The sequence below is a fragment of the Centrocercus urophasianus genome, unplaced genomic scaffold, assembly GCF_019232065.1.
Source record: "Centrocercus urophasianus isolate 14NV4802_14NV808 unplaced genomic scaffold, USGS_Curo_1.0 seq_13, whole genome shotgun sequence".
Classification (NCBI taxonomy): Eukaryota; Metazoa; Chordata; class Aves; order Galliformes; family Phasianidae; genus Centrocercus; species Centrocercus urophasianus.
The window spans coordinates 14,095,786-14,112,136 of record NW_024884475.1 but is presented as its reverse complement, the minus strand read 5'-3'; the positions used below and the strand labels follow the sequence as shown (position 1 = coordinate 14,112,136).

Here is a 16,351-nt window from a genome sequence, read left to right as displayed (position 1 = left end):
ATCCAAAATGTTACTGGAGAAAATATGCAGAAATTGTTACATACCATTGAGCAGTTTCAGAGGAAAGCTCATTTTTTTCCAGGGTATGTAAGCTGTATGTAGTATGCTTTATTGACATGATCCAGATGAACAGGGAGGGTTTCTGATGTAGCCTCCTGTTCTGCATTGGTGCCACGCTCCTGCTCTGCTCTCAGCTCTGTAATCATACAACTTTACAGAAATGAAGATAGTTTTCTTCCATTCTTATTATTATGCATGCCAAATTCCAACTGTGGAAATGGAGATCCAGGAGGAAGCATGATTTTGTCCTTCAATCACTTCTGAAGTTAGATCAGAATTAAGAGGGGAAAAAGTAATTTGAAAATATTCATGTGTGAGTAGTGAAAGGGAACTGAGCTTAGAAAGACATTTTTCTGCGGTGGTGGAGAAAATGTGACTTAAGTATTAATTTCAATTAGACTTCTGTGTATTATGCCTCACCACATAAAAATTTTCAACTGGCATTTTCTGATATTCATTCCAGCTCGTTTTTCATTTGTCTTGTAAAAAAGGTATGAATTGATTCTTTCCAAGTTTACTATTACATCGTGCTAGGCTTTGTAAACAAATAAGTCAGCTTGTTATTCACTACAGTAATTAGCACCACATTTGATTTCATGACAAGTTTGCAATGCTCCTGTTAAAGGAAACCTTACCTGTGAAACATGAAGAAATGATTTGAAAGCCAGGGAAATATTTCAGATTTGTACATGTAGAGCACCATTTTTGTATGCTTACATTGCAGAGTGGAGTATCGCTGTTTATTTAATTCCAAGAGTCATGTTTGACTATAACAGTTATAAAAAGATAGCAAATTAAATTTGTTTTCCCGCTTTTGGTAGGAGATTTTGGAGAAAAAAAAAAAAAATTAACTCATCTAAGGAATATTTTGAATCAGATAGCTATTTTCATGCTAAGATATCAGAACATCGAATCACCAGTCTGGACTGCTCTCATTGACGCCAAGAGGAATGCTTATTGCCAGCACTGTAACCTTATCTGCATATCCTATTGCAGAAAATTAAACGTTTCCCCAAAACCTTTGGAGAAGAACTTTCTACCGTTGATTATTTTAGTTCTATATGAACTGAAATGTTCCAGGAAACATTTTTGGGTGAGTTTCCAGTCTGAGATCACAAAGTTTGCATAGCTTTTTCTGTAATTAAATAAGAGTTGTTAGGCTGATGTTTGGATCCCCAAGATCAAGTTGTATGGAGATATAGTTAGGTATTGGTAGCTATGACTTCCACACCTAACTGAATTCTAGAATCATTGAATCCTTAGAATTGGAAGGGATCACCTCAGCTGGCTGAGGTGGTTGCCGAGCCGCTCTCCATCATATTTGAGAAGTCGTGGCTGTCAGGTGAGGTCCCGGATGACTGGAGGAAGGGTCACGTCACTCCCATATACAAGAAGGGGAGCAGGGAGGACCCGGGGAACTACAGGCCGGTGAGTCTCACCTCCGTGCCTGGGAAGATCATGGAACGGATCCTCCTGGACAACATGCTCGATCACATAAAGAATGAGCATGTGATCCGAGACAGCCAGCACGGCTTCACCAAAGGAAGGTCATGCCTAACTAATCTTGTGGCCTTCTATGATGGAGTGACGGCATTGGTGGACGAAGGGAAGGCGACTGATGTCATTTACCTGGACCTGAGCAAGGCCTTTGACATGGTCCCCCACCACATCCTCATCTCCAAATTGGAGGGAAGTGGATTTGATGGGTGGACGACCCGATGGGTAAGAAACTGGTTGAAAGGCCGCAGACAGAGGGTGGTGGTCAATGGCTCTATGTCCAGGTGGAGGCCGGTAACAAGTGGTGTCCCCCAAGGGTCTGTCTTGGGACCGGTGCTCTTTAACATCTTTATTAATGACATCGATGAGGGAATTGAGTGCACCCTCAGCAAGTTTGCTGACGACACCAAGCTGAGTGGTGCGGTTGATACGGTGGAAGGAAGGGATGCCATTCAGAGGGACCTCGACAGGCTGGAGGGCTGGGCTCGGGTGAACCTAATGAGGTTCAACACGGCAAAGTGCAAGGTTTTGCATTTGGGCCGGAAGAACCCCAGGCACCCGTACAGGCTGGGAGGAGTGGTCCTTGAGAGCAGCTCGGCAGAGAAGGACCTGGGGGTCCTGATGGACGAGAGACTGAACATGAGCCAGCAGTGCGCTCTGGCAGCTCGAAAGGCAAATGGGATCCTGGGCTCCATCAGGAGAGGGGTGGTCAGCAGGGACAGGGAGGTGATCGTCCCTCTCTACTCGGCTCTTGTGAGGCCCCATCTGGAGTACTGTGTCCAGGTGTGGAGCCCTCAGTACAAGAAAGACATTGAGATTTTGGAAAGGGTCCAGAGGAGGGCGACTAAGATGATCAGGGGGCTGGAGCACCTCCCCTATGAGGACAGGCTGAGGGAGTTGGGCTTGTTCAGCCTGGAGAAGAGAAGGCTGCGGGGTGACCTCATTGCAGCCTATCAATACCTGAAGGGAACCTACACCCAGGAGGGGAGTAAACTCTTCAAAAGGGCTGACAACAGCAGGACTAGGGGAAATGGATCGAAGTTGAAGGAGGGAAGATTTAGGTTGGATGTTAGGGGGAAGTTCTATACAAGGAGAGTGGTTAGGCCCTGGAACGGGCTGCCCAGGGAGGTTGTGGATGCCCCGTCCTTGGATGTGTTTAAGGCCAGGTTGGACGGGGTCCTGGGCAACCTGATCTGAATGTGTGTGTTTGGTGGCCCTGCTAGGCAGGGGGGTTGGAACTACATGATCCTTGAGGTCCCTTCCAACCCGGGTGATTCTGTGATTCTGTGATTCTGTGATCTGAGCAAGCTGTTCCAGTGTTTCACCACCCTTTTTCCTTATATGCACCCTAAATCTATCCTCCTTAAGCATGAAGCCATTTTGCCTTGTTCTATCACCACAGACCCTGCTCAAGAATTTCTCTCCTTTCCATAGCTCCCCTTAAGATACTGAAAGGTTGCTATCAGGTCACCTAGCAGCCTTCTTTCAGCCTGTCCTTGAATGCAGCCATCTCTTTCGTTGCTTTCCACCTGCAATTTTTTTTGAGCAGGTATGGTGGACCAGGGCAAGGATCATGTCCCTCTTGTCTTCCTTTATTTGTTGTTTCTTTTTTGTTTTATTTATTCGGTTGTTACCAGGCAGAGATTTTGGTGTGGGTGGACATTTGGGATGACCCTATTGGTGGCCATATTTTATGCTCAGAAGGTCCCTGAAGCTGTCCTTACAGTGGCAGATCAGGTTTGTCACAATGCCTGTACATGCAGTGGTTCTAGAAATCATAGTCAGTCATTGCAACAACGGTATATCAAGAAGATGATACAATGGCACTCTGTGAAATGTGGAAAAACTGCGTCATATAGCGAAAATGACATAAAACATAGAAAGAGGTTATTGCAGTTTCAGTACAGGTTTGTTGCAGCACTTATTACAGATGTTGCCTTTTTCCAGTTAAGAGCATTCCACATTACTTACTGCGTAAAATTTTATTTAAAACCGCATATAATGTGTGCTCTAACTGAGGATTATAAGCCTGTTACATTGCTTGCCCTTTTCTGAAAGTGGTTATTTATTATTTGACATTATTTTGTCAGACAACTGATTTGTATAGCTGAACACAGGGCACTTGCCTTCTTTTTTAAGGATAATAAACAAGCAGTACTTTTAAAACCAACAAAACACTTTTAAATGGTAGAATATTTTCCTAATGATTGTGTCTAACACGTTGAATACCTTTTTACTTTCTCTGCAGTTAGCTTCCATTAGCTTTAAAGTGAAAGAGAGTGGGAAAGCAAGCTTTACTGCAGAAAAAAAGGAAATCAAAGCTAGCCACCGACGGCTTTTTGAGAAACAGTGTTCTGGTTGTTATAAAACATGTATATAACCGACAACTGATATTATCCACTGGTGAGATATTGTTCATACGTCTGCAGCATAAAATTACGAGAAAAATCATGCTGGCTATCAATCCACATGTGCTCATTGCAGTTTCAGGGTTTTGAGAATGCCTCGTGTATCTTTTATCATATTACTGTAACCCCTCACCCCCCACCAGTTGTTCACACATTCTCCCACCATGCTGCGTCCCCTTTGATGGACAGGTAAACACATTTCACCTCTAGTATTTTTAACTTGAATGTGAGCCATGCAGCGATGCTTGACCGATTGCGATGAGGATGAAGTCCTGCATGCAGGAGAGGAACAATTGTTCTTCACATCACCTGCCTGTGGGCTTGCATCTTGCCATGAAGAGTCTTCCAGTGCTGAGGAGCCCAGCTCTGCTTACATGCAGAGGCGTATATGAGCCTGTCCACTTCACACACTGAGCTGACCAGAAACCATGTGGCCATCCACACCTGGCTCAGAGTCCAAAATAATATGTCCAGCTTCTTCATAGGGTTAGCTTGTGTCGATGTCGTGGCACATCATGAAGGCATGTAGCTTTTGGGTTCCCTGTAGCATTAGCAACGGAAATTGCTATCTGATTGCAACATATTTAACAGACACACTCATGGCTAACTAAACTTAAACTAGCTGCTGAAGTGCTGCAAGTAGCTTTCTCTCATGAATAGGAGGCTTGCAGGGAGATGCAAATTGCATCCAAGAAGAAAGTAAATCTTGCCTGAGCCGAGCCATGTTTGTCCTTAGGCCTTTCCTCAGGACATCAGTGCTCGGCCTGCAGGGGTGGTGGCACCTGCAGCCTGGACTAACCCCTAAACCATGATCTGTCAACTCGTGTAAGATGTATGTTGCTGCTGATTTCACCTGAGCATATATCAGGAATTTTAGAAGTGAAAAGGCAACATACGATGTGCTGGCTTAGTCACTTGCAACTCCTTTAATGCTTCTGTGGGTTAAAGGGAGATATACATTATTCAGATCAGTACTTTGTCAGTTGTTTATTCTTCATGCAAGCTGTAAATGTTTCATACTATTTTTAGAGCTCACGTAAGACTGTTTTTCTTGCTGCTTCAGCTTCCCATCTCAGCTTGATTCAGAGAAAACAGTGGAGATCAGGAGCTGTTGGGATTACGTTTGCAGACATCTGCCTTCAGAACAACTTTGTGCCAGTATGCATGATACAATAGATGTTGTTGCACACTTGCATGCAATTTTTAGCAAAAGATCCCCAGTAAAATAACCAGAATCTTTGTAGGTGGTAGTTGGGGTGGTTCCAGTGACTTGCTTAATTTTTGCAGAATGATTTGGGTTGAAATCAACAAGAGATTGAGTAGAACTGGGCAATATGTGCAACCAACAGAGACATGCCATGGACAGACAAAAACCCATTTTCTGTGGCAGCTACGCTTGGATGTTGAGCTCTAGGTTCTGCCCCAGAGAAGTGTGGTTATCTGTATGAAAGAATTATGGCAATATGTGAGAGTATGGCCAATATCATTTTATCTTAATGTCATTTTTCCTCTGCTTTTATGTGATTTTTTTGTTTAATGCCTTGTTTAGTATTCTAGTGGGTCATGTGAAGTCAGGGGTCAGAAGTGTGCTTGATTTAATACAACTGGATGTTTTGCCTGCTTTTTGTCTCTTCCTTTTGGTATTCTGTCATTTGAATTTTATGTTTTTGCCTTTACTTCTTCAGACGACTTTCCTGGGTATCATTTTCTGTGTTGTGCTGGTCCTTTATGCTGGTACAGATTGCATTTGTTCATCTAAAATGCCTGTCCTGCACAATTTCCATCATTTTTACGGTCTTACATTTTGTCATTTTCTGCTTGAGTTTGGTTGTGGTTTGTTATATTTTGACAGTGGTTTGTCATACAGCTGTGAATAACCTCTTTGCTCTGCCTTTAAAACTTTCTTCGTTGCAGTTGTTGAACAAAGTTAACTGAAATGTTCTTTCTTCAAACAATGATTAGCATAGACTGTATACAGCAACCAGACAAACTACTTGTTCTGGCTTATTAGCATTCTAAGTGCAGATTTTTTTATGCAAATATAAATATTCTCTTCACTGAAGTATCTGTGTATGGACTTTTGCTGGAGAATTATGATTTTGATTTATATAATATGTGGACATTTTATAGTTAGAAGTAGAGCTTCCTCATCTAAGATAGATCTTTTGTCTGTGAAATAAGAATGTGGGTAACCCCCTCAAACCATTTGCATTTCAGCCTAAGAAATCAGCATATACTGTGGCTGTTATTAAGAAATTGTGAATTTTTCAGTGTCAGGTAAGGGTCTGCTCTTTATTGCTAGAAACCCAGTTCAGATTTCTAATTTAAACCTAAATTAAGCAACAAACTAAATGAGCTCTGAATTTTTATTTTATGATTGGTCTGTATGAAAGAGAATATCCTAAACTCCGTAGGTTATTAGAGTACTATCCCTGGATGTGGAGCAAAGAGTTCAAGCCTGAAGCTGGTCCAGAGTCATGCAACAGTAGTATTCTGCTGTTTGTGCTGGAGTTCAAGGTGCTGGCTGTGATACATCTGCCTTCTGTAGTCAGTCTGCTCAGCAGACATTTTCTGTGCATCCTCTTGCAGTCAGCCTCGATTCCCAAGCTGGAGACCCTAAGTTCAAGTTAACCACGAGCTGGTAGTGTGCCTGTGTGGCAGAGAATTCTGCAGTAAGAATGATGCCAGCAGTATAAGCAAAGGATGGGCCACCTCCCTGCTGAGGAGACATGTCTGGAGCAGGGTTTGCAGGCGGGGCTCCTTGGTAGAATAAAGGCATATCTATACTGGAGTGAGGCCAGCAAAGGCACAGTAGTGACTACAAATTGGTGGCATGGGCTGGACAAGGAGAAGCTGAGAGAGTTGGGACCATGCAGCCTGGAGAGGGTGGATCTTGTCAATCTAAATAAGAATATGATGGGGGGTAGATAAAGAAGGCAGAGACAGAATCTTCTTTGAGTCACTCAGCAAAATTCATGAAGTTTCATTTAAACATAAGAAAAAGCATGTTCCTTGGAAAGTGACGAAACACTGGCATATGCTGCCCAGAGAGGTCATGAAGGCTCCATCCTTAGAGATGTTTAAAACCCAACTGGACAGTGTTCTGGGCAACCCCTGTGAGTGATCTGCTCTGAGGGAGCTGGACCAAATAATACCTGAGAAGCCCTTCAAGCCCAGCCTTGGGCTGTACACTGCTGGAAGGGATTTTGGGCTCTGCCATTTACTCTCCACATTCCCTAGTCCCCAGGTTCTCACTCTTGGGCTGAAATACTCTACAGATCTGAAGGCTCTGAATTTTAAAGCATGCAATTCCTTAAAAACTTTGCTAGGGTGCTGATAGTATAGTACGGAAAAGGTTGGGAGGCTGTAATAGGTAGGTTGGCTGAGTTCCTTAATGAAAAACTAATCCGTTGCTTTCTTGAGACATAGAGCTTTTTATAGTTGTTTTCTGGCTACTTTCACAAAAATGAATTATAGTAAAATATCTCTTTTCAGAGAGACGGATTTAAGTCTGAGTTGCAGATTATGGATCTCTGAGAGTAAGGGTCATAAAGTCTGGAGAATTAAGCTGAGCTCTCATTGACACGAAGTTTCTGTTACCTGTTCTTGACTCAAGTGTGTTTTAGAGGATTGAAGTGTTAGTTACAGACTACAAGAAAAGGAAATACACTGTCAACTGAATCAAAATTATATAGGCAAATACCAGGATAAAATGGTGTTAGAAAATACTTACTGGAAGAAAAGGAAGTCTAATCTAACAACGCTTGAATTACACAGGAACTGTAGAAGAAAAAAATGGACATGTATAATTGCATATGTTTTAGTACTATTGGTTAAAATTTAGTCTGTATGCAGTAGTTTTGACATAAGAATAAATAAGATAATGCAGATATCATGGATCAGAAAAAAAACTAAACATGGGGTTTGAGTGTGGGAAGGATTCAAGGCACTCAGTCACAGCACTGAATCCATGTTACTCATCTTTGCAGTTTTGTTAAAAAATGAGAACAAAGGCAAAATCATCAGAAACATTCATTTTTTCCTAATTGCCACAGAATACTAGGGAGATCAGTAATGATAAAAACAAATCTGTATGGACAGGGGAGGAATGAATAAGCAGCTGATTTTACTTCTCAAAAATTTGGAGGTAACACTTGTAAATGACCCTCCAAACTTCATGGAGTTTCTAAACTATTCCATCTGCAGGTTACACAGATATTTTCTGAATGTAAAATACCTCTATTACTATTAGTAGTATACTGCTCTTAATAGTATACAATAGTGTATTTACCATTACTTGTAATAGTTGTAATAGTTTCAAAATCATACATTTTATTTTATTTAATACTTTATTTGTATAAAATACTGGAATTTTCCCATAAGATCAGTGCAGATCAAGCGTACATTATAACAGTAATTCTATAAGTAGTCTAAATGATAGAAGCTCAATCTTAACCACTAGACAGGGAATAAAAAAGGATGGGTCTGTGTGTGCCAGATTCTGCCTTGGACACATGTGGGTGGTTTAATCAATGTGTCCCACACATCTCTGAAACAGAATTTGGACTTTAATTAGACTGTCTTTTCACTGCCCTTCAGCTTTTCCTGGGTATTGACAGATTCATTTTGTTTGGGTTTGAATCCACTCACCAGGAAAGGTTTTGTAAATGTGGATGGTTGTTCACATGTACAACTTTGGGACTCTTTCCAGCTTCAGTTCTCTCCCTTCCCTCCTCCTCAGTTTTGGCAGAGCTGCTGAGCAAAGTCTAGAGAAAGCATGCATCTCAACCCCCTCTGCATCCCAACCAGGTGGGCTGCATCTGGGAGGGAACACCTGATGTGATATTTCACTGAGACAAATCTGGGCAAATTCAAACAAAAGTAGGGACAGAAGGAGAGCAATGACATCACTCTATAACTCCATAATGTTTTGCTTTTTGTGCATTCATTTATTTTGGTTACAAATGCATGCCTAAATGACTGCGCCAGCCTCGGGTCCACACAGATGTCAATTAGCCAAGGCCAGAGATGTCAATTAACAAATGACAGTAAGCTCAGGCTTTCTTCTGTGGTGCTCAGGAAAGCTCGTTTGCGGTCAGTGAGAAGTCATCTCCAGACTCCCCCAGCCCTTAGATCTGGCTGAGGGAAAGTTGGTCTTAGAATCTCCATTTAATTACTGAACCCCAGCTGTGATAATCTCCCAAGCAAGAGGCTTCCATAATCTGCCTGGAGCTGTACAGGGCTTCTCAACTTTTTGGTTTGGAAGCCAAAAAACCTGCTCTCCCAACCAGTGCTGTTCACCAATCCCATCTTTGTAATGTGTTGATGAGATAATCAGCTGCAGTCAGTACCACAGCTTCCAGACAGAGCTCATTTAAGCAACAGGCACAGTGTCATTTTTTTCATTCTGTTGCTGATTCTTTGGAACTTTAGAAGGCTTTTTATATTTTATGCTTTTATATTTGTGTCTGTTTTACTGTTTATTTTATATCATAGCTCTAATTGAAGACACAGGACTTGACAGGCTGCAAAAAACAGTCTGGAAGCAATCAAACCAGTATTTTTATTTCTCTGGTTAACACTTCTATTGTTTGACTTCTATACCAATTTGGCAGTTATCCTACATGCTGTGTACATATATGCTAAAACGAAGTCTCTGCTGCTGAGAGCTTGTACTGTAAAGGCAACCTTTGACAAGTGCATTGAGCAAGGAGGGTTTTGCTGTCGAGCCCTGCTTCTGCAACAGAGGCCACGAACTTGCATTCTATAGAGAAGGCATTGAGAATTTGACAGCATATCTTTCACAAAGGGAGGAAGTTTTCTTCTATTTCTAGCTCACGAATAATACCCGTTTCCTATGAACTAGAAAAACATGTTTACTTTCGATTTTACTTGAATCTTCCTTAGGAAAAACAAAACAACAGTACCACCACCACATGGCATGTGGTGGTACCACAATTACGTGGATTAGATTAATTGATTTCTGGACCACTCATGTCCAGGGAAGTGTCAACATATCTACCCGTTAAATTTCAATTCTAAAATTGTAGTTAGGTCTCTTATCCTCTGGAAATGTAAATAGAGCCATGCGTAGCCAGGCTGTCACATGAGTGAGCAAGCTGAAGGTTTGGCATCCCAGCGAGTAACAGTCCTGTAGTTTGTGCAAAATAATCACTTCAGATACACCTTTCTTACAGACACCTTCATATAAATAACCGTCATCACCCATTGATAAATCCAGCTGATCTTTGCCAGTTTTCTTTGTTGTCTAGGGATTTGCTAGCACAAATGAAGCAAGCATTAAGAGGCATCGTCTGCCTCTCTTGGGAAAGAGTATGTCCTCAGATACTCAGTTAAGGATGAAGGATGCTGCTCAGGACAAAATGCAAAGTAGCATTATGGGGATCTGGCATTAATGCCTGAGTGCTGAGGGAGGGGTAGGTGAATTTTCTTTCTAGCTCACAGTGTGTCCAATTTCTTATAGTGCAGGATGTTGCATTTCACTCAGTGAAACAGCCTGTACTGGATAATAGCACTGTAAGATTCTGCTAGTGTTCTTGCAGATGCAGGTGTGAATCTGTGTCTGCTTTTCTAACCCTGAGTGCTGGGCTCAGAGCTTCAACATCTGCAGTCGTGGCTTCTCTAATCTGTTCTTGCAGGCAGATGATATAGCATCTATTATTAATACTGTTTAATAAATCCTATTAAAATAACTTCTTTCAAGTTACTTATAATTTTGCCAAACTTAAGCCAATAAAACTGAAATTGTGGTTTATTTTGCTTGTAGCTAGTTCTCTCTTATCTAAGTCAAAAATGATTTCTGTTTTTGAAAATGAAAAAAAAAAACAAGAACTGTTTTGTCCATGTTACAAAATTATTGCAACTTTTTATTTTCACATCCATATGATGCTGTGGAGCAGGATTGCTTACTTTTGTGGCAGGGGTTGCCTTTTGTCCTCCTTGTGTAAACCTGACTGAATTTAGCAAATTTATTAAATTTATGGATCTTTGTGGAAAAAGACACCATTCCGAAGTACTCATCTGAAGCCTCACTAGAGTTTGACAGCTGAAATTTTCAAGACTTTCCTACTCATGGAGCCCAGTGGGATATCTCCACATCTACTACAAAGAGTAGCTGGACTCAAGGCTCTGTGGACTCCTGGATTTTTCCACTGTAAACCCCGTTTCCAGGCCCTGATGTATGGTCAGCCAGTGCTGCATGTGAAAGCAGGAAGCCCTTCCTTCTCCGGAGCTCCCAGTCAAGCAAGCGGCTTGACCATGGCACTGTCACTGGAAAATCCAGGAAGAAAACTCTCTCACTCCAGTGAGGCATTAGAAGCATAGAGGAAAGAGGGAAAAGAAGGCAAAAGAAGAGGGGGACTAAACCAGAGAAGAAATCTGATGGCACCGAAGTGTGAGAGTGGACAGAAGTATTAACTAGAAGGTGAAAGGAAGAAGAGGGAAGCTGATTATGGGAGGGTTAGAAGTCAGTAAGAAAAACACGGACAGTGAACAGGGAGCTGCTTAGCTGCATGGAGGGCAGAAAGAGATGCTCTTACCTTGTCCCTGGCTGGATAGAATGCTGAGCAAAGGGAGGAGGGATGGAGTCAGATAAAGCAGAGTGCAGAAAAGTAGGAGACAGAAGATCCTGGGGAAAAGTACACAAAATTCAGAAGCAGAAGAAAGATTTACACTGTAGAGGCAAGGAGTTTTGTGCAGCATGGGTAGCTGGGAAGGGCACTGAGAAAGTGTGCATGAAGCTGGCATTTGGGGGGCAGAGGAGGAGAACAGGGAGACTGCAAATAGATAGTGTGGCCCCCTTTAGGTAAAGAGAATGAGGGATTTGGGGAGCTACAGGGGGATTAGTGAGCCTGCCTGGGCAAGGAGAACAGACTATGTGAGGAGGGGGAGAAGGGACAGGGCAGCACTGAGAGCTGAACCGTGAACATGGAGGATAACCTGTGCGTATAAACTGACCATAAGATGGGAAAGAGAAAGACCGTGAGGGTAGGGAACAGGGAGACATGGGGGGGGGGGGAGGGGGAGGAGGGGTAATAAAGAGCGGAGCTGAGAGTGCTTGGATATTCATACACACAGTTATGTTCTGGAGGAGAAAACATCAAGGAAAGCCTTTTGCACTTAAAACACAGAAAGTTTGTGGTTACAAGGGCTTGTTGCACAGCCCTTTGTTGTTCTTGGAAATGTCTTCTGCATAAATAAGCTGTTACCATTGTACAGAGTCATATTTATACTAGAAAATAAGTTAGCTTTTTAAGCCGTGAATTGCTTCAGGAAGAGAGCCCAAGCCTTGGATTTGCTTCAGTCTTCTGTAGCAAAAGCAGCTCAGTGAGCTGAGGACCAGCCTACTTGTTAGTAGGGTTTTGTGACTGTTTCTCCTGGAGTTTATGGTAGTGTATGCTAGACACTCACATGAGCAGCTTTTCCTTTTACAGACAGAGTCTGCATGGGCATCTGTAGATGAAAATGAGGTTCTGTGGGGCACCACCTTATGTGCACCTCTGTTCCTCCTCATCCTTTTGGCTCCTCACTTCATTATTCACAGTAGCAGATCCCGGTGGCAAGAACAGACAGTGCTTAGTAGGAAAAATAATAAGATATTTAATGTAGTTCTAGCCTTCTTTATTGTGTTGTAGCTGCGGTTACAAGGCTAAAACCAGCACCATATGACTATGCTACTTCAGGAATGGTCTATAAATGCAGTTAAAGAAGTTTCAGGATTTTATGTGATGCCTAAGTCACGTGAATAGAGGTTTATCACAATCAGTAGGAATGCTGGATTTTCATATCACACATTTGCTGCCTAGGATGATTAGCAGGAAATTTAATTTGCACTAATTAGCCTTAGGGGAGCAAAAAATTAACATGATGGAAAAGTTTCAAGTTTTGCTATATACCATACCAAGACGGAAAAATTTGAGTTAAAGCTCGAGTCTTATGCTGATACACTGGACTTCATTTTCTCTAAATTGAATTAAAAAACTGCAGAAAATTAATACATGCATGGCCATGGTGAGTGGGTGGGTTTTTTAGGAGCTTGAGTTGTAGAATAGTTGTTCAAAGTATTCATTGAACTGTCAGCCATATCCAGCGAACACAGTATATTTTAATCCTTAAAATTATGTTGATATCTAATATTGCAGTAAAAGCTTTAAGTCCTTATTTCCTACATTTGTATATTTTCCTTACATAATGTGCATTATAACTGCACATTGAAATACTCCACATTGTAACACACCGAGCAGAAACAGCTTTCACAGAAACCACTTCTGTGAAAACACCATAGTTTTTAATTTACAACACCCACTTGCAAATACATTTTTAGGGTCAAGTGCCCTTGTTTGTATGCTGGCAAAATTCCTATGAAAATAAGTTCTTCAGAAATTACTCTGAAAGGTATAAGAGAGACATGAGTCACCGCATAGTCCTGGTAGATAAGTAAGAATTAGGAGCTAATCAACTCTAATTTTGCCTGTTGGTGGTGACTTTTCTGTCTCATTGTTCCAGAACATTTAGTTTAGATCTCTCAGTTTTTCCCTTTGAAGATGGAGGTAATTTTCATGTATCCACCACTCAGAATTACTGTGGATTGATTAATGCATGCTAGGCAATGACTCGTTCAGTATGGGTATTGGTCTATTATAAACTAAAGTGTTCTTTCATACAAGCTTGTGGTTGCATCCAAATTTATCTGTAAAAAAAACAGGTGGAAAGCATCGGTTGCATGTGAGATAATTGCCTTTGATACCGGTTTTCTGCTAGTCTGTGCATCCAAAATGCATGCCATGCTCACTATTACTATTACTTACTTGGAGAACTCAGTACTTGAAGTCCATGCTCCTGAGGACTAAGAGTGGATATAAGCTACCACAGACCTTCCAGCCTGTGGCACAAATACACTCAGTCTAAAGAGAGATTTCAGGTAGACTCTTTGTTGGCAATCGTATGTTGTGTAACATACACTGTATTGCATTCGCAGGTTTTTCTTCACTCTCCAGATTGACAGCCATAGCTTCCTATGCAGTCAACGCAGTCAACAGTGTGTGTGCAGCTGTATATACATACACATGTGCACACATGCAAACATATTTGTGTCCACAACTACTCTATATAAATGCACTTTGCTTTTTTGAATGTAAAAATGCATTTCTGTAAGTGCTCAGCACTTGTCTTTATACATTTATGAGTAATATCCAACTTTCAGTCATAATTGGCACCATGTGGCTCTCTGTATGATAATTACTGGGACAAAAAACTTGCAGATGGTTTCAAAAGTGACTCTAACTCACCATCAGTGTAAAGAGATTGAATAAGATGAGATCACTCTCTCTGAATATCAGAATAAGCTGTGCTCATTGATTTCACTAGGAGCAGGCACAACTCCATTTCTACAGCAGACAGAAAACGTGTTATATTACTTAAATGAAAGTTTGATTTCATTGCACTTAAATTTATTCATGTTCTGTTAGCAAATAGTTGAAGATTTTATAACCTAGAGCATTTGCTGAATTCTGCTTTGTATTTTCCTCACAGCAATTGGAAGGACCCTCATTCCTCGTTATTTTAGCACTGTCTTTGAAGGAGGTGTAACAGACCTGTATTACATTCTCAAGCACTCAAAAGAGTCATACCACAACTCATCCATCACAGTGGACTGTGATCAATGCACCATGGTCACTCAGCATGGAAAACCCATGTTTACCAAGGTAACAGGGAAGACTCAAAAAAGCATGTTGTTTGTTTTTGTTTTGTTTTCTTTCTTTCTGGTGTGTATAAGAGTGAAAAATATTGGCTGTTGCATTTTTCTGGTAGACTGAGATTATTTCTAATACTGAAAACTCTTGAATCCCTTTAATTACTATTTTCTGTATTCATTACATGACTGGAAAATTTTGTGGGCATCTTCTGCAATTCTCCCAGAAAGATTGCAAGAGAAGCACATAATGCCAGGTTTCTGGAACTACCAGATGTACATGAATTAAAAGCAACCTGCCCATCTCCTTTTCTCTTGGCTCAATTTTAAAGCAACAGTGAGATTTTACATTGCTTGGTGCCTACCATTTTGGGTGGCTCACTTTACACTTGATACTCAGTCTAAGGACTGTAAATCTCTGGGAAAAAGGTGATTTAGTACAGTAGGATGCTGGTCCAAAGGGCAGGGAAGTCAGTGGAAGGTCTCAATTGATTTGAGCATGTTCTGCATCAGGCAGTTAGTACATATTGAATTTATTTGCAACTGATAGTGAACTGTGGAATATAGTGAATTATATTATCTTCATGCATTGGCTACTTCAATTCTTTAATTAAAGTGAGTGTTGTATATTTATAAAAACAGTACCAAAAAGATGGGAAGTCCAAGTCAAAATGAAAATCCTACCTTTAAAAACCAGTAAACTGATTCTGAAAATGGAAAGGCACACTTCATAATTTGACAGAAAATGTTTCTTTTGCATCTTGTACCTGTTCATTTCTGTGAACATCAATTTTCACATGGAAAAAAAGTATAAAAGAAAAGGCGCATCAGGAGATAATCCATCCATATTGCCCACATCCTACAAAACTGGGGAGGTTTTTGAGTTTAACAAGGCACTGATGTTGACAACATCATGCGTAGAGGCTGCGTGGCACATGTTGTTTTAGCATTTTGTGTCTTCTCTAACAATTTAATTCCTCCTGGTGTGGGACTTAAAGGATAGGGAGAAGAAGCCACCAATGAGCAGAGTGCTGGTGAGCTGGGAGGTGTGTATTTTATGGCATATTTGTTCCAGCTGTCCCATTCCAGCCCCCTGTGGTTTACACAGACACAAACATGGAGGTACTCCTGGATGGCACCTCTTTCTTCCCGAGCACTGAGGTAGTAGTTGTCATGGTTGCCACATGTAGAAAACATGGAGAGGTGCAGGGAGGCTGCTTTTTTTGTGGAGCTGCTTTTAAAGAATGGGTGGTGTTTTTTTTTGTAATGGCTGTATGTTAAAATGGCTGGATAAGTAATACTGTTGAAATAGAAGACAGCATATAGTGGAATAGAGGAGAAAAGAATGCATTGCTCTCAGAAATAAGTTAGAGCCAAATGCTGTCTCAGCTGTGTATGTGTAACTTCTAGCAGAGATAGTGAGGTCATGGATCTTGAACATAAAGGTAGGCTCTAACTCCCACAGCATTGCTGGAAGAACAGAACTCTCGTAAGCAGCGCTCCAGCTGACTGAGTAGCTCCTCACATGATGTCTGAATTTGACCCAGTGAAAGGGGTTTTTTAGTGCAAAAATAAAAATAAGCTATTCTTGTTAATAGCTATTTCAGTTTCACAAACAAATTGTAAGCTACAAATTCACTAGCATCTAATATAATGGGCTGGAACAGTTCTCATC

General features: G+C 41.2%; 1 protein-coding gene and 1 long non-coding RNA gene across 10 annotated transcripts in view; one reads left to right on the top strand and one right to left on the bottom strand.

The window, feature by feature from the left end:
• The window catches only part of LDB2 (LIM domain binding 2), a 212,676-nt gene that overhangs the window by 145,439 nt on the left and 50,886 nt on the right, over nucleotides 1-16,351 (top strand). For all 9 annotated transcript variants that reach the window (XM_042811784.1, XM_042811782.1, XM_042811783.1 and 6 more), the window contains exon 3: nucleotides 14,517-14,689. In XM_042811784.1, coding sequence (XP_042667718.1) covers nucleotides 14,517-14,689 — 173 coding nt within the window. The remainder of the gene's footprint in view (nucleotides 1-14,516; nucleotides 14,690-16,351) is intronic.
• LOC122156731 lies at nucleotides 3,221-14,716 on the bottom strand. Its single transcript, XR_006167616.1, has 3 exons — nucleotides 12,396-14,716; nucleotides 7,699-7,745; nucleotides 3,221-4,506 (listed from the first exon to the last, which is right to left on the bottom strand). It is a non-coding gene; the product is annotated as an uncharacterized LOC122156731 (long non-coding RNA).